Raw genomic sequence first — 26,989 nt, forward strand, 5'->3', positions numbered from 1 at the left:
AATAAGTTGAAATACAAACAATTCTGTACAACAGAAAGAAAAAATCTTGTAAAAAAAAGAACTTCGAAAGAAGACTGGGGAATGATCATTGGCAATAAACTGGCTGTCCGTTGCCAGTGTGCTACAGTTCAAATAAAAAAAAAAGTGCAACTGATTATACACGCATATCAACTGTGTGTGCAACTAATTAGTGGAGAAAGTGGGCAGTAGAATGAATGAAGGTGATTTTGCCTAGGGGTGCTGGAAGACTGAGCTGGCCTTTTGGAGATATATAAGCTTGATTTTGTGAACTTCGTCATCAATAATTAAAATATTTGTGTTAAAAGTTGTGTTAAAAATTTGTGTTAAAAATTTGTAAGCTTCTTCTGTTCCAGTGTCCTTAAGGAACAGAATGCCAGACAAAATGGAATCTAAATTCAGTGAACAGGTAACACAGTGGGGTCCCAGTCCTTGGAAAGCAGAATTTTGTGGGTCATTAAATCACAAAGTAGTAATGTCTCATATGCCATTATTAGACAGCATGTACCACAAGGAAGTGCTGCATGCACACACAATGACTTGTAAAGGAATACTAGCAGCACTTGATGTCAGTAGCTCAGACTGGAAAGGGAATATATGGAATGAATTAGAACTCTGGTCCTCCTGAAAAATTTGTATGTTAATCTGAGAACACAGTTGATTTCTATGAATCAGAATTATTTGGCTTAGCCCATCATAAACAAAGCAGCGGTAAAAACAAACACCCACCACCACAAGCTGTTCCTTCTGGATGGTCTTGGTAACTCTCCCACCACAGCGATCTCCAATTCCCTAGTTATACACACACGTGCGTGCACGTGCACACACATACACATATATTCAGTGGCAACAAGATCACATCTGCTTGCAGTGCTCTTGTGCAACCAAAGTTCAGGATCAGGAACTTTAGCAGACTTTGTGAGCCAAGTAACTGAACATACTCCTATATTGTATGTGTGAGGAGGAACTAAGTATTTCTGCATTTACCATTTAAAAAAAAAACAAAACACGTAACACCAAGCTAACAGAACACTGCTATTGCTTTTCAACATTTCATCAGCTTAAAAAATCCACATTCACTAGGAATTCAGCCCAAAGAAATAAAAATGTGGCACATTATTTTGCTGTGATATTAAAATATACATGTAAAGCCATGCTAGTTCGCCAAGGCCAAAGTAAATTTAAGCACGTTTTTCTCCTCAGAAATCAACCTTACAGCTTTATATGATGGGAGGTTTCTGCACGCTAAAAGTGAGACCTACCATAGTGTGTTTTGATACAATAGTTAAAGCCTGCAAACTGTATTTTGTTGCTTCCTCTTTCAGAGTGGCAAAATTGCACTCTCCCTTTTAGATGCTTGAAGGTGCCACCCCATTACACAGCAATGGGGTAAAGGTGCTACAAGAACGAGAACGTTTGCCCTCCTCTTCTTGACAAAGCAAATGTAACTTTCTGTATGGTGTTTTTTTGCTGTTGGTGGGGGGTTTTTCAGTTGGTTGTTTTTTAGCAAAGAAGCACTGCCATTGCTAAAGCATCTCACAGGTCAGCAAATAAGCCTTTGTAAAAGTTTAGACAATAGCTTCATAATGTACCACCTTGACTTTGGTTTTTTTTTTGGTCCTTTGCTGTCTGGATGTAGACGGGGAAAAAAAAAAAAAAAAAAAAGCTGTCTTTCTGCATGTGCATTCACCAGTGTCAGAAAGCAACACTGCTCCTTCTCTTTCGGTTCCACGGTCTGTTGCTGCTGTGTTTGGCTCTTTGCACGTTTGTATCACTGGGGGTACGTGTGTCTCCTTGCGTCCGCCTGTGTCCCCCAGTGTTTGGATGTGTGTGCGCCCGTCCTTCTGTCCCTGCGCGTCCGTGTCCGTCCGCGAATGTCGCGTGTCTCCGTTGGCGCCCCTGTGTCTGTCCGTGCGCGTCCGCGCGCACCCGCTACACCCCGCGCTGCTGTCTCTGCCCCTGGCGCGCCCGGCCGCTAGCTCCGCCCCGCGGCGGGACGCAGCCCGCGCTGCTGGGGGCGGGGGCGGGGAGGGGGACGTCTCAGCAGCCTGGCCGCGGGGCAACCGAGCGGCTCTGCCCGCGGTGCTTTCTCCCAGCGCGCGTTGTGCGCGGGCCGTGCCGACACGGCTCCAGCGGCCAGTCGCTTCTGTTGGGCGGGAGGAGCCTCTTCACGGTTTGAGAACGACGCCCTCAATCGCAGCCCGCGGCGCCGCTCGTGGCCGCGTCCCTCAGAACGGCTCTGCTCGGGCGCAGCGCTCTGGCGCGCACCCGCGGCCCCACCGCGCCCGCGCAGAGTGGTTGTGCGCGGGCGGGAGCTGCACGGGGCTAGTACGAAGTTCGTAGCGTTCTTTCCCCGTTCCCCCCCCCGCCCCCCGCTTCAAGGGATGAGAGACAGGCTGCACCTGCGCTCTCCCATCTGCTGCGGACAACCCCCGTGGGACCCCAGCCTGGCGGAGGGCGAGCGCGGGGCCGGGACAGCGGCTGGCCGCAGGCAGAGCCCACGGCTAGGCCGCGGGGCTTACGGGCTCCTGCCCGGCCTCTTCCGCGGCCACAGCGGGCGACTGGGTGCGAGAGGGCAGAGGGGAGCGACGAGAGCGAGACGTGGGTCGCTGCTGGGGCGGAGGAGTGTGTGCGGGGTGGGGGAGGAGGGAAGTCGCCGGGCCGCTGCCTCGCTGGCGGCGGGGCGGCCCTGCCTGCGAGGAGGGCTCCGCGGAGCCCCAGTGCTGGCCCCGGAGCGAGCACTGGCAGTCCAAACCTGCCGGTGTCACAAACGTAAAAGCAGCAGTTCTGCGGTCCCGCGCTGCAGCAGGTTGGGATGTTGGTCTCTATCCTTTCCTGTCACATGGCTGGTAATAGGATCCCTCATCTGCCACTCGGCACCTCGCCGGGGCGCAGTTACAGGACATATGCTGTAGGGCCTCCGCTTCCCGCACTTTGCGCTCTTCCCGGCCGTCCGCGACCACCTCTGCCCCCGGAGCCCCGGGGCTGCCGCCTGCGAGCGCGGTGCGGCCCGGCGGCCGCTGCTCATGGAGCCCCCCGCCTTCGCCGCCGTCCTGGCCTTCTCATGGCTGGCGCTGAGCTGCTGCCGCGAGTCCGCTCTCTCCGGTGAGTGACGCGTCGCGGTGAGCCGGACGGGGGCCGCGTTTGGGGCTGCTCCCCGATCTCCTCGCAGGGCTGAGAGGCGACAGAGCTGGGCAGTCTCGCCCCGAGCTCCGCAGACTTGCAACTGGCGCGCAGCCTCCCGCGGAAGGGCTCTGCCGCTCGGCAGCACCTCTTCGAGGTCGCGACGACGTCCCTTCCTGCTCGCCAGGTCGGTGCACGGCTCGAAGCTGCTCCTGCAAACATGCGGGGGGTATTTTCGTGCGCAGTTTGCAGCGTGTGCGGGTTAGAGGGTTCTCCCTGTGCTCGCTGAGCTGGGAGCTTGGAAAACTGTATGAAAGCATGAGGTAAGAGGAGGAAGAGCAGCACGTTTCTCTATCAAAGTGGTTCGGTAGCTAGATTTGCAGAACAGAGGCATCTGCAGGGAGAGGGGCGTGTGGAGCGTGGGTACACTTACTCGCTGGGAAATGAAATAACCGGTGGCAGCAGGGCAGAATCGGGGCCGCGGAGCCAGAGCTTGGAGGGTGGCCATCTCGCCTGTCTGCAGCATGCTGCCCCAGCTCCCTGTCAAGCACGGATTCCTCTGACCATTCAGGTTGTCGTTCAGCCAGCAATCTGGGAAGCCTGAAGCTTCGCTACCCGTTAGTCTGATTTTTCACTTAAAATTTCTCTGCACCCTTTTGTCCTTATCTCAGTTGTTACTGATGATTTCAAGTACCACGGTTCTCCTCTGATAAACGTTGGCCCTGCTTCGCAAGATCCAAAGTGGCTGTTCCAGGTGATCACAGTGTCACAGCCATCAGATGCATGGTCCTCCTGGATACATTTTGCATATTCTAATCGTTGTTATTCTTCATAACATAGAATTTGCTCTACTTCTTTTTGCCATGAACAGATACTTGCTCAACAAGTTTTTGTAGATGCACTTAATTAGATTTGGAAAATACTTACATAGACTTTCTCAGGGAAAAAAAAGCCTTTTACCAGAAAGAGAACTCAGGGTAAACTTTACAACTTCTCAGAAGTTACCTGAAGTGAATAAAACATGAGAGTATTTCAGATAAGCATGCAGAGAGCTGCCTAGACAGGGATGTATCTAGACCATGTCTAACAGTCTGTTCCCAGTACCATTAGGACATGTTTAGCGCACACAGTAGGTACTCCTTCCTTTGCTTAAGTTGAAGAATTCTTGTAACATTTCTCAGCAGAACTGCAGACAGAACATTCTAGCTGCATGACAGCAAGTGGAGGATATATCCCAGTGTGAATGTTTGGTTCATAGCCTATTGAGAGGATTCTACCTGTTTACACACCTGCATTTCCATCCTCTAGTCAACTTCTGACTGCATGCACTGGCAGCCACTGAAGGGGGCAGAGATGCCTGAGCACAAGCAGCTGGGGCGGGGGCGGGGAGACTATATAATGCCTCTGAGTGAAGGGGTAGCAAAGGAGAATGGATCTAGAAAGCACTGCCACCTATGTGTCTTCTGCTAAAGAACCTGAAAACAGTGGAAATCTACACTTCAACAAGGACCTGTAATTTGTGTGGCATGTACAAAATCTGCAGAGTTGCTAATCTGCACAAACCATACCTCAGGATCTTTTTCTTGACCCTTAATCCCACAGGACCAAAACAGGATCAGCTGGATCAGATTGCACTTGAAGCTAGCAGAATTCTGAAATGACAAATATTAATAGTTCTTTTGTAAGGCATATGGTATGTTTTTAATGCCTATTCTTTTTTTATCAAATGCATGTCTTAAATTTATTGTAAAATGCTGTCAAAATACAGACTGTGTCACATCATCATTTGCTAAGATAGGAGAGAAACTTTAACTTCTGGAATTGCCTTATGAAAAATGACTCGAATTGTCAGAAATTAGAGTGAGTTAACAATCTTTTTTGCACATAGTACTGTGCTACTTTTCACAGAATGTTTCTGCTTTGCTGTGTGATGTCTAACAGTTTCTATTAATCCAAACACTGACATTTGCAGCATTCAAACTTAAGTCATACCACATTTCTCAAGTGAATCAGAAATAAGAGATGGGTGAATAGATTGCCTAACATTAAAGGATTGTCTAAATTTAGTGAGGTTTGTATTACAAGGCCAAAGAGATGGAAATGCCTTCAGCAAATGTTAGTTTCAGTGAAGAAAAGTTATTTTATATACTCAATGCAAAAAGTTCTCACTTCTAGTTTCTGTATTTATAGTGTTCATTTAATTTCCCCATCAGAAATGTATATGATGATCAGTCTTTTTTTCGTTTCTCTGTTTTCTTTCCATTTAGCAATACTGGGTCACTGTGCCCTTGGTTTTTTTCCCAGCTGAGTCTTTCCCCTGAGCTGCTGTTTCAGCCTTCTCTCACAAACCTTGTATCTCTTGTCATCTTTTCTGCCTATATCTTGCTGATTCAGAGAAGCAGTTCTACTTGATATGCCTTAAGCAATCATCATGGAAATACTCAAAAAAGCATTTCTAACCAGACAGATAGAAAATGAAATAGTTAGACACTTTGGCTTATCATGCTTGTACATGCGTAGAGCGTAACTCAAAATCCAGAGTTATGTGAATGGATTTAGGCAGGATGTAGCCAAAGAAGTAGAAGGGAGGCAGGGATTACATGCTGCCAGCTGCAAAATTTGCATTCTTTGTCATATCACACCATAATGGTTGTGCAATTGACCACTCCCTCCATCCACACAGTGGCTATGGCCCATCCTGGTAAAATTTCCGAAGAGATTCAGTCTGCCACGCTTGACAATGGAACAACAGTTTTAAAACCTCACAAAGAAAGAAAACAAATGGGTGTATTAAGGAACAGAAATTCTTACGGAGCCACATCATGCATTCTTAGTTCCAGTGATAAAGAATCACAAGACAAGCAAGTATGTTTGCATCTTGTGGCTGAGGACCAGCCAGCAGCTGCAAAGCTGTGTCTAATATGGCATGTTTGTATTGTATGAATAAAAAGAAAAAAGGTACAAAACACATACTTTTAAGCATGAGAAGTAATGATAACTGCCTTTCATGCTCATATCCTAACTTGCCTGCTTCCAACATACTCCAGAAATGGTTTGGCCAGTCAGATAGCATTTACCTTTTTTTTTTTCTTTTTTTAAAAAAACAATAAAGGAAAAGTGATGAAAAAGTGATTAGATTGAAGGTTAGTAATCAAAGTCTCACAAGAGTAGCAAGTTCACATATCTAACAACTCACACACTGTCAGGGAGCACAAGTATGGAACTCCACATGTCTGTACATTTCCAGGAAAGTACATTCTTACAGGACAGACAGATGCTTAAGTCAAGGTTTGATCAAACGTCAGGTGAGTCTTCACTGTGGCTACTCTCTGGTTCGGACCAATGCTAAATGAGACTCCAGTTCTGACCAGCAAAAATTATTGCATTTGAGGACTTAAAAAATTATATGTGTGTGTCTGTGTGTGTGTTTGTGTGTCTGTGTGGATACATAGAACGAGAGAGATATGATTTTTAAACTACATGCAGAGTGCCCCTACACTGCAAAGGAGAAATGATCAGCTGACCAAGTGCCCTCATAGCATCACAACAGAATTAAACTGGCTGATTTACCAAACAGGGAGTTATTTTCTAGCAATTTTGAAAATTGCAATTTTAAACAAAGATCACTCTTTCCTTAGGTTTTTTCTTTAGTTCATATCAACTGTTGTGTTGTGGGGTTTTTTACTGTTACAGTATAGGCACCCAAGCCTGTTAGTTTTGGTAAGGGCTTTTGTTATATTAGTATTAATTGGAGTAGTAAAGTATTGAAATGTAAAAATACTACGCTAATTTTCCACTTGGGTAGGTCTAAAACTGCCTTATACTTCCCAAAAGCATATATTTTGCATCATAACATAATACTGAATGAGATTATTTTTTTCTGACCAATTATATGACAGTATGCAAATGAACTTTTGAGTCAATCAATAAAACTGCATCTTCAAAGAAAACCATTGCACTGCTAAAAATATTTTTAATAATGACCACAGAAGCCATATTTGTCTCTTTGATCTCCTGAAGCTTCTTCTGGTTTTAATCAGTGTTCCCACATGAAGAACTGTGGCAACCTATGATAACAGAATCCCTATTCGCATCCATAGGGAAACAAAAATGTTCTCATCTGAAGAAGGTAATTTGGTGTTCTGCCCCTTCCATCCGTGGGCCCCTGCCTCTGTTACTGCTGGGGTATCTTGGCATCAGTTAAGTGGTTTCTGTCCTTTCCTCTGTGCATTACTCTCTCATTGAAGTGTTTCTGCTGTCTAATTATACCCTTTCAATCAAATTAGAGACTGCAGCATCTGGTTAGTGCCTGTAACTGTTGCCATCTGCACCTAGATACAGTGCTTTCATTTAAGGAGGAGTGCTTAAATTGCAATCTTTAGCAAGAATTAGGAGGACAGTTTAGGCAGAATGAAATGACTTAAAACTCTTCTTAGAACACTATGCAAGCACATGCATCAAACAACTGGCACCTTTGGTTCCATATCCTTATATTCTGCTTAAGCATTTTTCTGACTCTTCTGCAAGAGGAGAACTGAGCAGGCAGTTATAGCATGTAAATTCAAGGAATCTTTATTTCTTGCTCCAGCCTTACAGAACATTTAGTATTCTGGCTATCACACCACTGTAATGAAACCCAAGATTTAAACAGCAGCCACTTTCATTTACCTTTCATTAATCTGCAGATTTTTAAAAGAAAACCTTGCTTCTTGTTGGGCAGTAGCTGGTAGGATAATTTGTGGCCTGGGTAGGCTAGTTTCTGGTTGATAATTGTTGTCAACCTTTAATCTCTCCGGCCACTAGTCAGCACTCCAAGTAGCTTCCAGAACTTAAAGCAAACAAATAAAGCAAGTAACTTTTTTTCAGTGAAATAGTAACAAGTTTGTCATTCTGAATTTTCAGCCTCAAAAGCTACGTCCATGCCCCAAACTTAGAAGAGTACTCTAAGAAGTCATTTAAACTGTCCTGAAACCTCCATCTCTTCAGTCTGCAATTTGTAATGTCACTATATATATGTCTTTGAGAAAATACGGACTTTGAAGAATGCTCAGAAAGTTTATAACATTTCCCACTTGCCAGCCAGAAAAGGAAGAGTTTTTGAGAAGTAGATAGCTGTTTTCTTTGCTTTTCATCTCATTGGTACAGAAAAAACTGCAGTTGAAATTCAAATGTTTGTGTTATTTCTGTCTGTGGTAATGTGGCGTGAAATGAGAGTTTCTCAGGTAACTGGCCCTCTTGCCATTAAGGACTTCAGAGATTAAAACCAATATTTGGAAGTCCATCTTAGAAAATCATTGGAAACCAATGCAGACTCTGAAATGTCAGTGTTTTATCATCAGTGCTTCATTCAGTAAAAAAGTCAGGCTGTTATATTCTGCACTACCTTAATTTTTCAAATGATCCTAAAGTGGTGCCCATGTGGAGTGCAGGCAGCCATACAGTCCCAAAGTAACAAAGGCATAAATGATCATTGTAAGGTCTCTACTACATCGAAGGAGAAACTGAGACAGATGGAAAAAATTTCTACTACAGATGCTGTTTGATCTTCCAAATGTTGATCTGGCTCTAATAAAACTAATTGTGAACCTGTATCACACAATGAGCATTCACTCGTAGTGGACAACCATCCCCAGGCTTATTTTCTGCTTTTTCTTTCTAGCAGTTGCCACTCAATATGTACTTATCTAGTCTCCGTATTCATTTAAAAAAAAAAAAAAGTTATTTTTCTGTCAACCGTGGCACCCGATATGTTGAAAACAAAACAGCCCTGACAACACACTGCTGTCCATGTTTTGTCACTAAGGCTCATAAGCATTATCCCAAACAGGACCTTTTGGAAACTTCCAGCTTTTCATGACTAGAACCACTGCAGTGCTTCTCTCTCTGATTAATTCTGTTTGTGGACATCCCCATGAAACAGTAGAAGCAGCAGGGGTCATTAGGCAGTTAATACAGTGAAATCATCACAGACAGTTGATTTTAGTCATGGATTTGACACAAGCCTCTATTTCAGACTATGTCTGAAACCCAGCTGACTAAGAGCTTAGAAATATGAGGAGGTCAGAGACTTCAGGATTTGAATGGTCACAGCTTCCTGTGTCCTGTCTAGACCCCTAGTGATTTAATAGAGGTTTATAGTTCACAGGATAGTTTAAACAGCCTTGGGTGCAGGAACAGCAACCACGTGACAAATCTATCAAGCACATTGGCACTCTGATGCCTTCTAGGAAGCTGTCAGCTTTAGCCTTCACAAAGTGCCTGTTCCCTTGCTGTCTTTGCCACCTGGAGAGGACTGGATACAGTGCAAGTTCTGTCATAGTATACCATAGTCTTACAAAACTTATTATAACGAATAAGGCTTGCCAAAATTCATGGAATCATAGAATGGTCTGGGTTGGAAGAGACCTTAAAGATCATCTAGTTGCAACCCACCAGCCATGGGCAGGGACACCTTCCACTAGGCCAGGTTGCTCAAAGCCCCATCCAACCTGTCCTTGAACACTTCCAGGGATGGGGCATCCACACCTTCTCTGGGCAACCTGTTCCAGTGTCTCACCACCCCTCACATTGAAGAACATATTCTTTACATCTAATCTATACCATCTTTCAGTTTAAAGCCATTACCTCTTGTCCTATCAGTACATGTCCCTGTAAAAAGTCCCTCTCCAGCTTTCCTGTAGGCCCCCTTTAAGTACTGGAAGGCTGCTCTAAGGTCTGCCCAGAGCCTTCTCTTCTCCAGGCTGAACAACCCCAACTCTCTCAACCTGTCTTCATAGGAGAGGTGCTCCAGCCCTCTGATCATCTTTGTGGCCCTCCTCTGGACCAGCTTGCTCAGGTCCACGTCCTTCTTATGCTGGGGGCCCCAGAGCTGGATGCAGTACTGCAGGTGGGGTCTCACGAGAGAGGAGTAGAGGGGGAGAATCACCTCCCTTGACACGCTTCTCTTGATGCAGCCCAGGATGCGATTGTCTTTCTGGGCTGCAAACACACATTGCCAGGTCACAGTCTGTTTTTCATCCACCAGTACCCCCAAGTCTTCTCCACAGGGCTGCTCTCAATCCACTCATCACCCAGTCTGTATCCATGTTTGGGATTGCTGTGACCCATGTGCAGGACCTTGCGTTTGGCCTTGTTGAACTTCATGAGGTTTGCACGGGCCCACCTCTCTAGCCTGTCCAGGTCTCTCTGGATGGCATCCCTTCCCTCCAGTGTATTGACCGCACCACACAGCTTGGTGTCATTGGCAAACTCACTGAGGGTGCACTCAATCCTATTGTCCATGTCGCCGACAAAGATGTTAAACAGCACTGGTCCCAGTACCGACCCCTGAGGAACACCACTCATTACTGGTCTCCACTCCCTTATCCACCAATGCTGTAACCCCATCGTAGAAGGCCACCAAATTTGTCAGGCACGACTTGCCCTTAGTGAAGCCGTGTTGGCTGTCAGCAATCATCTCCTTATTTTCCATGTGCCTTATCCTAGTTTTGAGGAGGATCTGCTGCATGATCTTGCTGGGCACAGAGGTGAGACTGACTGGCCTGTAGTTCCCCGTGTCTTCCTTTTTTCCCTTTTTAAAAATGGGGGTTATGTTTCCGCTTTTCCAGTCAGTGGGAACTTCACCAGACTGCCACAACTTCTCAAATTCATAGAACTGGTATTAATTTCCATGAGTCACTGTTCTGTTAGTTAGATTCCAAGCGATGGGCTTCATAGCCTAAAGTAACATGGAACATAAGGCAGTTGGATCCAGTGGGTGCCAGAACAGTAAAGGAGAGGTTGTTGTTGTTGGTTGGTTTTTGGTTTTGTTTTGTTTTTTTTCCCCTCCCTTCTACATGATCATAATCTACCAAAGAGAAAACAGGTAATTTGAGTAAGGCCAAGAGTTTTACCAATAGCGTTCAGTCCACTCTTGTTTGACTGTTTTATTTAGATGACCTCTTCTGAATTAGTTTTGTGCAGACAGATCTGGTGACCTTTTTTAAGCTCATCTTTTCACAGAATTATTGCAACAGTGGTGCAAAATGAAAAGAAGAACCTCCTCTTCTCCAGAATCTCGTAGGACTTTTTAAAGTGCAGCCTATGGATTTGAAATGGAGAGGACAGTGGTCTGTGTGCAGATGAAACCTTCACTTTGCACCTTCACACATTGGGGTATTAATTTCACAGTGAGATTGCTAAGGTAGTGTCTTGGCTGTTGTGTCGCAAAATATGGTGAAATCACTATGTGTGATAAATAGAAGAATTCAGCTGTTTACTGCCAAGATATTGAATATGCCGAGATCTGTATCCATGTTACTAGGAATTTTATAGAAAACTGTGCAAAATATATCTCAGCAGATCTCAAAGCTGATTGTTCAAGGTAAGAGAATGTAGGCCTGAGGACCTGATTTTTAAATGCCAATATTTACTTGAAAAGATTGCACTCCAGTGCTATGATAAAATTATTATTAATCGTTAACAAAATGAAAGTTTCCTAGCAAATTCCTTGTAACACAAAAAGGTATGTATTTAATTTGATAACAGCTGCTAAATTCCTTAACTTAAATTTTCCATTCCATTTTTTCTGGGATAATCAATGATTTTACGTGGTATCTCACTGCCTCCCCCTTCCACATCTAGATGCTAACAAAGCCAGCAGAGCTTCACTACAAGTCAGCTGGCACATTTTTCCCAAATCTCTTCGTAGTGCAGAAGAACACAGGAGGCACTGTTACAGCTGCATATTGTCTTGGGAACAAAAAACTACGGCTAAGAGGAATGAAGAGAGCTCTGACTCTTTCTTTTGTGCAATGTCCTTAAAGTACTAGGGCAATGAAGTCTGAAGAAAATCTATTTAAAAAAAAAAAGCTGACATGAAAATGAACGGCAGTCACTACTGGAAGTTGAAGCATGGGCCAGTCTTAGCAGATCCTAAAATGGGCTGATATTAACTTCAGTTTAGTCTGTGTGCCAGATTACATTCAGGTATTGTAGCATTCCTTGCATTTCTGAGTAGATGTTAGTACATATTGCTTCTCATTTAGAAGTGAGAAGCAGAAAAAGTAATAGCACTAAGCTGAAGTAGACATCTTTTCTGGATGTGTTTATCACTTCTCACAACTACTTCTTTATACTGTATGTTATTTTGTTTATCCAGTTTGATTATGTTTTCCTCTCTTTTCTGCCAAATTCATCAGCTTATATTTTTCAGCTATGACATAGCAAAACTTTTACATTAACTGCAAAGCAAGAGAGGTATTGAAGAAAGTTGCAACACTGTGGTGACTTTAAAGTGGGTTTTTTTCATATGCTTATGCAAATATCTCTGGTGGCCTGAATACTGGAAACTCAGATTTACATTTTCAAGTAAATGTATGTAGCTCACCTGCATGGCTGAGGCAGTCAGGTAAATTACAGTAAGGAGGAGTATTGACTTGAAGCTTGTTTATTTTAAAGTAGACAGGTTTCTGTCAATGGCTGATAGCAGTATACACTGGCTGTGCAGACACCTCTTCTGTGTGCCTTCAGCAACAAAATTCCATTTAATAGAAACCCTAACTTGCCTAGGCATGAAGATGCACAGTGAAGGCACAAAACCATCAGCTTTCATCTGCTGTGTAATAAAACTGTGAAATAATTGTTATAATTGCACCATTCTGATATTTGTGGGCCCAGACTAAACTCATTTCAAAGGCATGGTTTTAATAACACGGTTTCCCTTGTCCCACAATATTTCTAAATACAAAAAAGGTGTACTGTTAATTTCAGGATTAAGCTGGGGGGTGGTTTTTGGTTTTTTCTCCTCTTCCAACTGCAGCCGCACAGGTCTTTCTAGCCTTGCTTTGTAAGGTACATCTCATGAGGGACACCTGAGATCAGCAGACTCCACTTCAGAGCACTCTCCCTTTCCCTCAGGGCAGTAGAACATATCTGCAGCTGTTACATGGTTTCTACAGAGAATACTATCGGATAAAACAGAAGGTTGCGCAGCCTGCAGTGAAGCATTTGTGACTTTCCCCAGTAATGCTACTCAGTACAAAGCAATGTTTACAGCAGTGTAACGCAGCAGTTTTAATTTTGTCATGGACTGTTGAATATTATTTTTAAATAAATGCATGGATGATAAATTTTACCAAGTATTAATCATAAACAGGATAGACTTATTTATGGTACACTATTACAATGACTATTTCTGGAAGATGGTCACAGAATCACAGAGTAGTTGAGGTTGGAAGTGACCTCTGGAGGTCACCTTGTTCAACCCCTCTGCTCAAGCATGGTCACCTAAAGCAAGTTGCCCAGGACCATGTCCAGATGGCTTTTGAATATCTCCAAGGATGGAGATTCCACAACGTCTGTGGGTGAACTGTTCCCATGCTCTGTCACCCTCACAGTGCATAATTTAATCAAAAATCATTTGCATTTTTAGTAAAGGTAAAATTGTTCATGCGTTTGAATATTTATTTGCTCAGAAGATGTCATTAATATGACACAGCAAAGCCAGGCAGCATGAGATTTGTAGTTCAGCTGAGAAGGGGATAGTGTATTTAATGACTAAAGAAATCATTCTCTGCTTTGATTTCTAACTTGCTGAGTATTAGGAAGCTAGGAAAACAAACATAAATGGGAGAAAATATGAGCAAGTCAGAAGAATACTGACCTGTAAATTTTAATCTGAAAGCATAAATGCTTTAGTAGCAAATCACAGTATTATGATCATACTCTACCAAAGGAGGTCCCTTTCTAAGACAATTCAGGCCAGAGAAAAAATGCCTAGGAATTTTTCTAAATCAGGATGTAAATTTTGCAAGATCCATGCCTACAAAATCTTTCACTTCATAAAGTACAGATATTCACAACTTTAGTTAAACTGGCATGAGATTTTGGGTAGTATGCTGTAAGTGGCAGACTGATAACATCATCTAATTTCATTTTTGGAAAATTAACAAGTTACAGATGTTTTACTCATCCTAATGAGTAAAAACATGGGGAAAACAGTAAAAAATGTAGTATGCTTATTCAGAAAATGCATGTTAATTTTATTCACCGCTCTTCAGACCTGTCTTATACATTGTTTGGTAAAGTAATGAAATCATAATCTCTTCCATAGATGCTTGATTCTGAGAGGAAACTTAAATCCCATACAACATCTTTAGTTCCCTAAACAATGCAGGAAACATGTTAGTGAAAGGAAACATGGTCTCTTGGGGACAGGGTGGAGGGTGAGGGAAGAACAACCAAACACTAAATCTACATACATTCTTTCTCTTTTTCCATTTCCATTTCTTCCCAGAATGTTATACAGCAAATGGGGCTGACTATCGTGGCACTCAGAACCAGACCTCCCAATATGCAGGGAAACCTTGTCTTTTTTGGAATGAGACCTTTGAGCATCCTTATAATACTTTGAAATATCCCAATGGGGAGGGAGGGCTTGGAGAGCATAACTACTGCAGGTAAGCAATATCTCATTGCTGCTAACATTGCCTATATGCCCAGTGTTACTTTAAACAGTTGATACAAAATTAGGAAACTTCCTGTCATACACTGAAGAATGTCAGAACCATGGATATCTAACAGGTTTTGTTTTATCCTGTAATCAGTACCCTGGATCTACAAGCACCATCAGTAGAATAACTTTTTCAACCCAGCTCTCACCCGAAGTCCATATCATATATCCAATCTGTAATTTGGCCTGACAGAGAAAGACTAGAGATTGCTTAAATGAAAAGGTGGAGATAAAAAAATTGATCCAAGTCAGAAGTACAGATGCACTAGTGAATGACTGTAGAAGTCTCTGGAACATTATGGTTTTTATCCTCACCCACAAGCCTGGTTCTGTTATATACTATGTTTCCGAGGTTTGTGCTAATGAAAGTTAATGTAGTCACTAAAAATTCTCAGTGAGCATAGCATAAGCTGTTCAGTTACTTACGAGTTGTCATTGGAATTCAGAAGCTCTGCTGTCAGTGGTTACTATACCAGCTTAAACCATGGCAGATCCTCTTTCATTTCCTTGCCTTCTAGAGAAGACCTTCATATCTATGGATAGAACTTGAACAAAACTTAAATAAGAACTTCAGAATTTAGGAGCCACATAAGAACCTAAGTTCAGGGATGTTTAGGCTCTGCAGGCTCTTTTCAGCTTGCAACATTTAACTGCTTGATGTTGTACATCTGGAAGTTACATGCACTTCTGCCTTTGCAGGACTGACCAGCTAAGTTTTTATGCCCGTCTATACTTGCTATGGAAATAGGTAGGGAATAACCTGGTAGATACATTCCTTGAACAGTGATACTCATCAGCTCATCTAGGATGCATATAACGTTGAGTGGTGTCTCTTACTCACTGGGTAATGGGGACAAAGATGTTTAAACCAAGAGATTAAGAATTGAGTTACCGAGGGCATAGCAAGAAAAGCTCTAATGTCTCCTTCGTGAGAAGGTTCAAACACACCTCAATTCTCCTGGAAGATGCTTTTACTTAACAGGTTATAGACTTTCTAGGGTAGAGCTTATACACTTGCCACCTTCATGTTGAAATCATTTCACTGTAAGCAATATAAATCAGGATAAATGAGGCAAAATTAATATGCAGGAGTTCAGCACAACTGCTATGTCATAAACATAGGCTCCTGGTTCTTGATCCAAGAACTTTTCCATACTTAATCAGAAACGGTCATTCAAGAAAATATGACACACAGAGACAGCCAGTTAATGGAGAGTAAGTAAGAAAGCACACAAAAGAGGTCTTGTGACATGAAGCAGACAGATGAGCACATTGAAAGGAGTCAGTGGCATTTCCAGAGTATTTGATGACTCAGGAGGATATTTCTCATTGAAGAACAGGGTGAAGGACAGGGAGGAAAAAGACTTACTCGGGATGTTTTCCAGTGGCTGCAGCAGTGCTTCAAAATAACACTGTTCAATGTGTTGCACCAGGGGACTGTTTTCAGCTGTAGAAGGAGAATGCCAAGTTCTGAATTGACTCTCTTTTGAACCAGTTCAGCATCTTACAGGAGCAAAGAAAAATACACTACCTACCAGAAAAACTCCATAGAAGTTGAGCATTCTCTTTAGAAAATGGCCTGGAAACCAAATAAACCCATCAAGCTGTCTAGTGTCAGATTGGCATGTGAACACTAGAAGGACTGTCTTCCCATCAAAACCATTTCACACCAACTTCACAGCCTCCCTCAGCCCAACACCACCAAATGTGTAACAATTTTCATGACTTGTAGAGAGCTGTGTCTCTCATTATGCATACTAATGTGGAGCTATAAAAAAGCTAGTGGCCACTGAATTATCTCTGATACAAATAGCAGAATCAAGAACATAGTTTTGATTGTTGCTGTGTGGCAATATCCTAAGAAGACTGTATCTACAGGGTCTTACTTTTGGCAGTCATCTCTGGCTAATACTTAGGTTAGTACAAAGCAAAACATGTACAAGCTATACAAAAATGTGCATAACAAACTGAATGTTTATCCAGGCATTCAAGTCATCCTTACTAGAGTCTCACTTTCCTTAACAAATGAGAATTTGGTAAGTGTTACAAGGAGCAAGAAGCCCATAATCTGGTATGTAAGCCTGAGAAATGACTTGATTACCAAATACGGCTTTTTAATCTCAATCTGCTAGGTGTTAGATTATCCTCTTTGAGATGGAGTTTGACTGGAAGGCTAGCCATTTCCTTCCTTATGCTATATCACTTGGCTCAGGAATATTCTCAACGGTGTATGAAATAATGATCCTAACGAACGGATGCTTTTTAACTTCACATTCTGTTGAAAAAAAGCTTGGAAAGTCACTGTTTTAAGAATGTCAGAGCATATCTTTAGCATGCAAATCTTTTTGAGGCCTTGTGAGTGAAGATACTGCTGTTTTAGCTCTTTCTCTGCCATTCATTTGCTTGGTGACTATGGGCAAGTTGATCTTCCGTTCTCTGAGGCAACACGTATCTCACAAGGCTTTTTTAAGGCATAATACATTACTTTGAGGCTCAATTTTAGGGACAGCATTTGAATAATCCAATTTTACACTTAAAGCATTAATCAGAAGCATGTTATCTCTCCATGGGTGGTCCTTACTTGGAATATTTTGTTTACTGCAAGATGCCCTGTTAAGATGGGAATGCCTCATAGTGTTCCACTAAACCTCATTTCAGCCATAACAAAATTATGCAGACTGAAGTTTTTGGAGATTTTGAACGACACTCAATTGTTTTCTAACTGTATGCGCTTTTGAGGTTCAAGGCAAAGATTTCTAAAGACCTTAATCACATTTGTCTGCAATTTCTTTGCATTTTAAGGCATTCATGTCTGGAGTGCCATTACCATGATTCAAGTACAGATACCTGATTTGCGTCGTGCAGGTGTAAACCCAAAATTTCCTGTAACTGTGAAAACAAGGAAAATTGTGTTATTTCGAGTACAAGATTTCCTTGATATGAGTCTTCTACTTTCTTTAGCCACTGCCTTTACACCTAAATTCCTAGCACACCGGTCTTAGGCTTTCCTCATCCACTACTTTTACTAGTCTGTTTGAAAGCCTAACTAGCAGCATTTTAGTCAGCTAAATTGAACTCAACTCACCAGTTGTCTTCAGCATTCTGTTATTTGACCAAAAACCATCCCCAAGCGTTCTCCCACAAAGAGTTGTTAATATGCCCCAATGACAATGTGCAACTGAACTGACACTTCAATGTAGGGGAGTGTCATTATTAGAGTTCATGTCAAAGTACATGATAAAAAGATTGCAGTTGGCCCTAGTTATAAGTAAAGGTCATAGTTCAACCTGACTGTCCAAAATAACAATTTATTTTCTTACCAATGTGAATAGTTTTTCAAAGTGTACATAGAAAAAACTTTAAATAACCTAATGACTAATTAGGTATGCATTTGTAAATGATGCTACACAACAGCAAAGAATAATCATGGACACATAAGGAATTATCGCATCTATCAATATATCAGATCCCTTGAACAGATTTATTCAGCTTTACTGAAGGGGAAGAAAAGACCTCAGTCTTTCCCAGAAGACTTTATCGGATAAATGTTTTTGTCATCGTACATACAGAAAGTTGGAGTCTGGACTATTTTGTACCAAGGCAAAAATTAAGTTCAGGAGTCTAAAGAACCTGTATGCAGGATATGTGGCTGAAAATCTTCCTCTCTGTCAGTACTGTCCAGAAGTACCTCTGTACCTTTTAGACTTAAAGAAAAAAGAAGTTATGTTTTAGACATTACTAGCAATTTATGCTTGCTGTGTACTGTAATAACCAAAGTTATCTGAACTTCCTGGCCACTTTGGCATTTTTCTTGGTATACAAATCCAATGGGTTAAATATTCAATAGGTATTAGAGCAAAAATAATGATGATACTGAAGCTTAATAAGATTTATTTTTATGTCGTTTTTTTAAAATATTTGATGACTTTTCACTCACTCTCTCTATTTTTCTCTTTCAGGAACCCTGATGGAGATGTCAGCCCCTGGTGCTACATTGCAGAGCATGAGGATGGAATATATTGGAAATACTGTGAGATTCCATCCTGCCGAAGTAAGAGCACCATGCAGTTTTTTAGGCCTGCATCTCTGTTGAACAGTGATTGGCAGTTATACAACAATGGGTAGTGACTTTCAAACAGAAACTAGGATAAGGCAAATCAGCTTATTTTCATTTGCAGACTAAGCAGTATTTTAAACAGGTCTCTAGAGTTAATGACAAGCTTACTGAATCATTCCTCCATTGCTATCCTTCTCATCTCATCTCAGAATTACCGGATTATATTATTTACAAATAATACCAGACAGAGAATCACTAAAAACTTATGAAGTACTGCTAGTTTTTTGAATCCATAGAAATATGTAATTTATTTATTAAAATCTACAGGACAAAAATGAATAGGAAATTATTAATTACTTTTTTTACAAGGTACATATGTGCCCATCATTTGCAATTAGCTTGTAAAATGGATAGCAATAGTTCAATGTGTATAACACATCATGCACAGAATTGCTTGGAAGAAATAAAGACAGTATGAGAGGACATAGAGAAAACATGGCTATTTGTTTGGTATGTGGGAGCTCTGGGCTAGAATTCTATCCTTGCAGGTGCATATACTTAGCATTGCTGTGAAACCACAAACTGGACTTTGTTTGATTTTTTTTTAACATATAATTCACAAGCTATTCACCTGAAGCTTCCTTCCGGTATTAAATATTTTTAATGTATTATATATTATTTACCTTGTCCAAAATGTGGAGGTTTTGTCATGATTCATGTCAGTGTGTTCCAAAATTTTCATTCCTGAATGCTGCAGGATAAACTCCTAAAAATCACATTCTTTAAAATATGCCTAAATATTAAAAAGATATTCCAGTTTTGCTTGTTAACAAGCAACCATAACTACACATTTTATTAAGTCTAATCATTAATGCCTTTACTTGCTTTCCTAACTTCTGTGCAAGTACTCTCTTATTTCTAAGGGATAACTTACGTGCATCCTGTTAAGCATCAGAGCAGTTGTCCTTACATAGGCATACTTTTGATTAGAAGAAATACATTTCTCACTTGAAGTTAAGAAAACAAAACCAAACAAAGAAAAATGGTTCTAAAGTGATTTTTTACTTTGTCCACAGTTTTCTTTCTTTATGAATGTGAGCGAGAGATTCACATCTTCAGCCTAGGCAAACAAATGCATAAGTGTGACCTTAAGTCAGGTGACTTTTACCTAGACTTAAATACAGATAAAGGAGTCTAATTTAAATAACACAAAATCATTCAATGGTCTGATACTCATTGTTCAGAGGACATCTTACTCATTTTTCTAATATACCAGGTCTTATTTAGGAAACATGACCCTCCTAATTAAGAAATTTATCTTGGTCTACAATGAAAGAATTTGCATTTTCTTTAAAGACCACAGATGTTAACAAATTCTCTGGATATGGCACCAGTAAAAAAGCTGAATGGCAAATTCTCTCCACTCCATTTGTTCTACACAAAGGATTCTTTTAAAACCAGCCTCACTCATTTTCTCTGTGGTGGGGAGCAGAGTATTTAAACTTGGACACTTACTTGCACAGATAATCCAGACTTATATTTGCAAAATGTCCTTTTGACCAGTAGCAGCTGCTTCAAGCATTGCACTGAAACTGGATACCAGAAAAAGGAATTGCAGCAATTTAGAACAAACTGTACATTGCAAGCCCATCCAAGTCTTAATACAAACCTCATGGTTTATGAAACTGTGTAAGTATAAAATAACTTTTATTCTTTACCAGATTTTCTGTTTTCAGTAAGCATGATGCTAAATCATAGGACCATCAAAACCAACTTGTGAAGTGCATAATACAAAACTGAGTTTTGAGATGGAACAGGAAAAAATTGTGTAAAGAAATCCTATTTGAAATTTTTAGAGAAGTAAAAAAATTGTTTTATATAAGCTTCTTTTCCATAATTATATTTACTACTCAAAAAGGCAAGTATCTGGAGCATAATTTACCTATAAACTATACCCACATAATACCACTACAATGCCAACAACATGAAGCATCTTGATTGCCTAGAGAGATTTGCATGCAATGATTCACTGTAACAATAATTAAGAATCTACAGTTAAGAATTTTTTATTACAATGATGTGGAGTAACTTCTTCCCTGCAGACACTGCCATTGTTTGATCTTTGTATCAGAACAGCTTATCAGAACAGGGAGCTGCGCACCTTCCAGCATGCCCTCCCCCTCCTGTTGCTGATGTCTGAGCTGATGGGCTTTTCACCTTGGTTCCTTGCTGTGCAGGGTTTGTCTTTAAGCAGAACTTGCCCCACCACAATGTTTGAGACATTAACTCTTTCAGTCTCTCACATTGCTCTCTTTGTTAATGAGGTTAGGTTGAAATTCAAAAGAAGTAACAACTTACGCTCCCCAAAGGTAAAAGAAAGTCTTACTGTTCCACTTAATTGCATCTCCATATTTATGGCCCACTTGAGTCTCTTACCATAAACAGATTTCATTACTGAAATCATATTTCCTGTGTGCATATATGTCATGTAATAAATTTGACTGAAATATACTGCTGCATACTACCATTGCAAAAAGCTAGGAGGCTTTTGAAGGACAGCTAGGTGAGCATAGCTGGAACATGGGTTTGAGCTCGAAAGGATGAATTCCATGTTTTAATATATGTACCTTAACCTGTAATATGCAGAAGCTCTGGTGTTTGCCAGGACCTCATTATGTCAGATGCTGCTTAAAAGAAAAATAGCATGCTTGCACAAAAGAGATAGCCTTTTAAGCACAAGAGAACAAATAGATACAAATGGGTGAAGACAATGTAACAGTAAGACATCACTGATCAGCATGAACAGTAATCACAGAATATTGACTACCTCATTTTTGCCAAGCTTCTTTAGTAGGCTAAACGTTAAGAGCAAATTAAGGCAAAATAATATGTTGGTAATTTTTAAAGGTCAGAGTAACTAAACAGTCACTACCTATCTAGAAATACTTTTGATTCTTCATTGCTTTATATATATGTACATACATATATATATAGTTTTATACATACACATAGGGTTGTAGGGTACCCTAGGTTGGAAGGCTGTCATCTAGTCCAGCCTCCTGCTCAAAGCAGGGCCAGCTCTGAGGTCAGACCAAGTTACTCAGTTTGTCAGATTAGACCAAGTTTATCCAGTCAGGCCATGACAGCCTCCAGGGACACAGAGTGTGCTCCCTCTCTGGGCCCTTGTTCCCGTGCTTGACTGCCAGCATGGTGAAAAGATTTTCCTTACATCCAGTCTGAACATCTCATGTTTCAACTTAAGCTCCTTACCTCTTGTCCAAAATGCATCACTGTGAAGACCCTGGCTCCATCGTTGTGACAGCCTCCATGTCAGTGTTGCAAAGCTGCTAGGGAGTACCCCTGAGGCTTTCTCTTCTGCAGGCTGAACAAGCCCAAATCCCTCACCCTCTTCTCAGAGGCTGCATCTCCTCTGAGCATCTTGGCTCTCTGCCAAACTCACTCCAGTCAGTCAATGTCTTGTTCTTGCACTGGTGGGCCCAAAACTGGACATAGTAGTCTTGATGTGGTCCTAAAAAGTGCTGAGTAGAGGAACAATCTAATACAGGCCTGTTGGCTGCCTTTTCTGCCCAGCACACAACTGGCTCATGTTCAGCTCCCTGTCTATCAGGACCTCCAGGGCCTTTTCTACAGAGCTGCTCCACATACATAAATGTACACTGTCTTGTTTTAGCTTTATGTTGAGTGGCTCCCTATGCACACATCCTGATTCAGTTTAATATAGTGTGAATGAGGAGCATATTATTCTAATATACTAAAAATATTGTTGAAAAAGCAGTAATTTGTGATCACTGTGGATCTGATATAAAAGCAGTGTTTGCCAATTAGATCTTCTCCAACTCAGATTACAAACATCGCCCCTCTACTATTATGCTTATACTATGTACTCTGATTACCCTTCAGTAGCAACTCAGTGGTGTCTTAGGTTTAGGACCAGCCCATCAGTAGCCATGTGAAGAACTGGAATATCAAAATCATATATGCTTGTACAGGAGCAATTTTTTTGTGTGTGTGTTGTCCCAGTTCAGAAGAGCATTTAATCATATATTTGTTGTGGGACTACTAAAGTGCTTGTAGCTGAGCATATATCCTTGGGCTCATGTAGTTTGTTGATTTGATACCAAAGTAATTTGAAGAGCTGGGCACTGGCATGGAAATTACTGTTCACTATTGGGCTAGATTGATGCTTCTCCTGTTTATTCCCAATCAAATGACACTAATTTTGTTTGCTAGATAGATAACGAGGACATTAAAATACTGCTGGGACACCGAAGAGACTAACTAGCTTTAGGATATACCCAAATGCTATGCTTGGTTTAGTTGCAAAATGTAAGAAGTTTTCAAATTGCTCAGTCTGGTTTCTTAGCATGGAACATACTGAAGTACTAATCCTCTAGAGACAAGATTGAAGGGTCTCACTAATAAAGCTACTTTGAAAAAAAAAAAAAGTGTTTTTAGGAAATCCCAGGTGTCCTAGGAAAATGAGCTAGGTTAGTTAACTAGGAAGCTTTTTCAGGGCAGTGAAATCATGCACTGTACAAAAAACTCAGCTCACCAAGAGTTATCTGCCCAGCTGTACTCAGCTGGGGTGGGGCTGCAAATGGGGATTTCCAAAGGTATGTTAAATCAGGCTGTAACTTGAACTCTCAGTACTTACATGCATGTTGCTGCAGGACATATCAAAGCCACAACTTCATGCAAGCATTTATAATTGAAATTGTATCATTCTTAGAAAACAAAATTATTTTATGAATAATATTTGAAGCAACATTATCTAATTATTCAAAAAATATACATACTTGAATTTTCTTCCCAACTTCATTAGTTCTTCTTTGTAATGCTAGAATCATCCTCCTTGAGAGTATAATCATATACATGCCAGTATATTTGCTGGTCACTAATAGATACGCTAACCCTCTTCCTCAAAATAAGGAAGCTGCCATAGGCAACATAGCCTAAGTCTGGGAGCAAGTTCTCAGACAGACCTGTTAACTGTTCCAGATGTCAGGATGATTTTAACGGTAAGCTGACATCAGTTTACAAGCTCAGTATATAATATTCCAAAGGAATAGGGATGAGACCATCTTTGTTAGAATTAGAAAAATAGAAGTTCTGAATTCAAGGCATTATTTCAATGGCTGCTGCACATGGACATGTATAAGAAATCCCAGAAATGGGCCTTCCAGTATCCAGTGAAGAGATACTTTCAGGACTACTGTACAAGACTGCTCAGTACAAAAAGTGTCATTGCATTCCTATTGTATTTATAGGAATATACATAGAATAATATAGAAGCAGTTTACTAACACACAGATTATCTGATAGAGAAAAGGGCCCCCTGTACAAGAGATGGCTAGTTCAAAAGGAGCCCCAAAAGGAGCCCCGAAACAGTTAATCCACATGCTATCAGGCATCAGAGGCTGCAAAACCGCAAACCCAGCATTTCCCCCCCCAAAAAACCTATTGGTAAGTCAAAAACCTGAAACAGTGCTGTGCCACAAGATGTTAGCAAGAGAGAGTTCAGAGTTTACTGGGTACTGAAATAACAAATGACTGAGTAAGTAAAATTCTCATACAGTTCTCTGACCGCATCACATGTTATACAGAGCTGTGGAGGTTAGGTGGACAAAAAATAATCCTTGTCAATCTGGCACAGGGATAAAAATTATCTGACCACAGAGCTGGTAATAGATTTAATTCCAAGTATGTGAGCAGATACGACAACTAGGCAAGGGATAATTTTATGCCAATAGCACAGCACTATATTGTACCCCACATCCTCTCTCTACTAGTCATGGCTAAATTCCAGTACTTTGATGAAAAGTGCAAAAACAAAACAAAACAAAAACAGAGGACAAATTATGCACTGAAGGGGGAAAACACTTTCTGACCTCCCATAGTGACCAAGGAGCCTTGAAACATTGTATTAATACAGTATAAATAGATGGTTCTTTAAAAAAGTAATATTGCTCATTTTGAGTCCGTTTGTACATACTATAAAATACGACACTTTGAATTCATATCAGAATTCAAGTTTTAAATATTAGGAAATTCCCCTATATATAGTCCCTCCCATAAAACTTGCCAAACTCCATCCTAAAACAGTTTAGTTTCCCTTCCTCAAATACCCTGTTTAGAAAACTTCCAGAACGTCATTGTTTTGAAGACCAGCCAGAAATCACGGTGTTTAATTTACATTGTTAGATTATGCATGATCATAGTCAAAAAAACCCAGAAAACCTCTGACCCCACTTAATACCTTTTTATTTTAATTGACTCTATCAGGAGAAATGAACCAGGTATTTATCTTGTCTATATTACTGCAGCTTACAGAAATCAACTACAGAGTATTGCAGGTATATGCTAAGAACGTACGATGCTGTTTCACCACCTGTCATTTATCTCTGGGCATGTTTGGAAAATATGACAAGGATCTAGCATAGAGTAACATTTCCCATACTGTGAAATCAAGACAAGAACATATAGACACCTGCTTAATAACCAGGTAGTGCATAAAGTGGTCTGTGTCTTGGGTGTTTCCAGGCACACCTTTGGAATGACTGTTGTCTGTTGTTCTTGCCAGTGCCGGGTAATCTAGGGTGTTACAAGGACCATGGAGAGCCACCTTTGACTGGCACCAGCGAGACTTCCAATAAACTTACTATCCAAACATGCATCAGTTCCTGCCGAAGTCAACAATTTAAGGTGATTTCTTTGACATACATTTACAAAATGTTTTCAGAGACAAAAGATGGCAATATACCTAGAGCTCTCTGTTATATTTCTCTCCCCCCCCGCCCCCTTCTTTTTTTTTACTTTTAGGTGGTCTAAGGTCTCACTCCCACTCCAGGGGACCTAGCCCTCTCTCTGCATCCAGAGCAATCTGAGCAAACCAATTAATAATGCCAGGATGCCAGGAGAAAGTATGCTTGCTTACTGCAGTTATGAGTGATAGGGTGCCCTAATTGCCCTCCTCCATTCCATCTTTCTCGCTAATCTTAAGTAGCATCCTGACAGCTCAAACAAAAACAGTTTGTGGTGGGACCTCTGACCTCTGACTAATCATTCTTCTCCAAAACACACATATTCTGCTGCCAGCTTTCTTGCTCATACACCCTCTTGCTGTCACTCCTTCATATATTATCCCTCCCTTCCTTATGCATCTTTGTTGTCAAAGTTTGCAGGCATGGAATCAGGTTATGCTTGTTTCTGTGGAAATAATCCTGACTACTGGAGATACGGGGAGGCAGCCAGTACAGAATGCAACAGTGTTTGCTTTGGAGACCATACTCAGCCTTGCGGTGGGGATGGCAGAGTCATTCTTTTTGACAGTAAGTATTGAAACAGGCTCAGTTTTTCCCAAAGGAGAGGCCTCAAATATTCAGCAAGTTAGGAAAAAAGGGTTTAAATGCAATGAGAAGTGTTGCACACAAAACAGCAAAACACCTAAATTTAGTATAAAATAAAGCGGCTTTCCATTTCTGCATAAAATTCACATCCATTAATAATGTGAAATAGCTTTTCCAAGAAATGATGCCTGCTCAGGCAACTGACTCATGCTCCAGAGATTGTCTCTTACTTCCCCACAAATGGTACTAACTTGGCCATCGCAAACAGCATGTCACAGAAAGACTCCTTCAGAACCGATCTTACCAGAGAGTAGATATATGATTAAGTGAGGCACCTCAAATAAGGTTTCAATCTACACCAACTTGGGTTTTTTTATTAAACCAGACAAGACTTGCTATAACCCAGTTAACACAAAACAAAGTAGTGCAGTAGAATTGAGACAGAGGAGTGTACCGCAAAAGTACAAACAAGTTAGGTTGCTATTATGACCATCGCTGATTTCATAATTTCTTATACATAGAAATCCTCCTTTCTACTCTTAACTTTTCAGTATGCATACCAGTGCCAGCTGTGTAACCTCACAGGTTGATGGTATGAGTACCCAGTTGTCTGGCTGCAGTACAGGCTCCCAGTATAGCCAAGAGTACTGGAAAAATTCACAGTATGCACCGATACATTGTTGCTTCTCAGATCTCAACTGCCCCTGATGTAGAAGCTAGCTTTTAAGCCAAGTTACAAACTTTCTGGAACTAAAGGCGGCATCATCTTCCACCTTCTGAACACACAACCAGACTTCCCATCTCCTTAATCTAAAACTCTGATTGCCAGCTAGTGAGACAGAAAGACATTTCAGTTGAGACAGGAATTAGTCTGCTCACTTCCAAATTCTCCCCAAGATATGAAAAGAAGCACCAGAGTTGCATGTTGCTTTC

At 41.1% G+C, this 26,989-nt stretch overlaps 1 protein-coding gene across 2 annotated transcripts in view; it reads left to right on the forward strand.

The window, feature by feature from the left end:
• The first annotated feature begins 2,729 nt into the window (after positions 1 to 2,729).
• KREMEN1 (kringle containing transmembrane protein 1) overlaps positions 2,730 to 26,989 on the forward strand; it is a 34,156-nt gene continuing 9,896 nt past the window's right edge. For both annotated transcript variants that reach the window (XM_052798189.1, XM_052798190.1), the window contains exons 1-5: positions 2,730 to 3,123; positions 14,417 to 14,579; positions 18,592 to 18,683; positions 25,291 to 25,412; positions 25,885 to 26,038. In XM_052798189.1, coding sequence (XP_052654149.1) covers positions 3,045 to 3,123; positions 14,417 to 14,579; positions 18,592 to 18,683; positions 25,291 to 25,412; positions 25,885 to 26,038 — 610 coding nt within the window. In that variant the 5' untranslated portion in view covers positions 2,730 to 3,044. The remainder of the gene's footprint in view (positions 3,124 to 14,416; positions 14,580 to 18,591; positions 18,684 to 25,290; positions 25,413 to 25,884; positions 26,039 to 26,989) is intronic.

Source organism: Harpia harpyja, chromosome 9 (genome assembly GCF_026419915.1).
Source record: "Harpia harpyja isolate bHarHar1 chromosome 9, bHarHar1 primary haplotype, whole genome shotgun sequence".
Lineage (NCBI taxonomy): Eukaryota > Metazoa > Chordata > Aves > Accipitriformes > Accipitridae > Harpia > Harpia harpyja.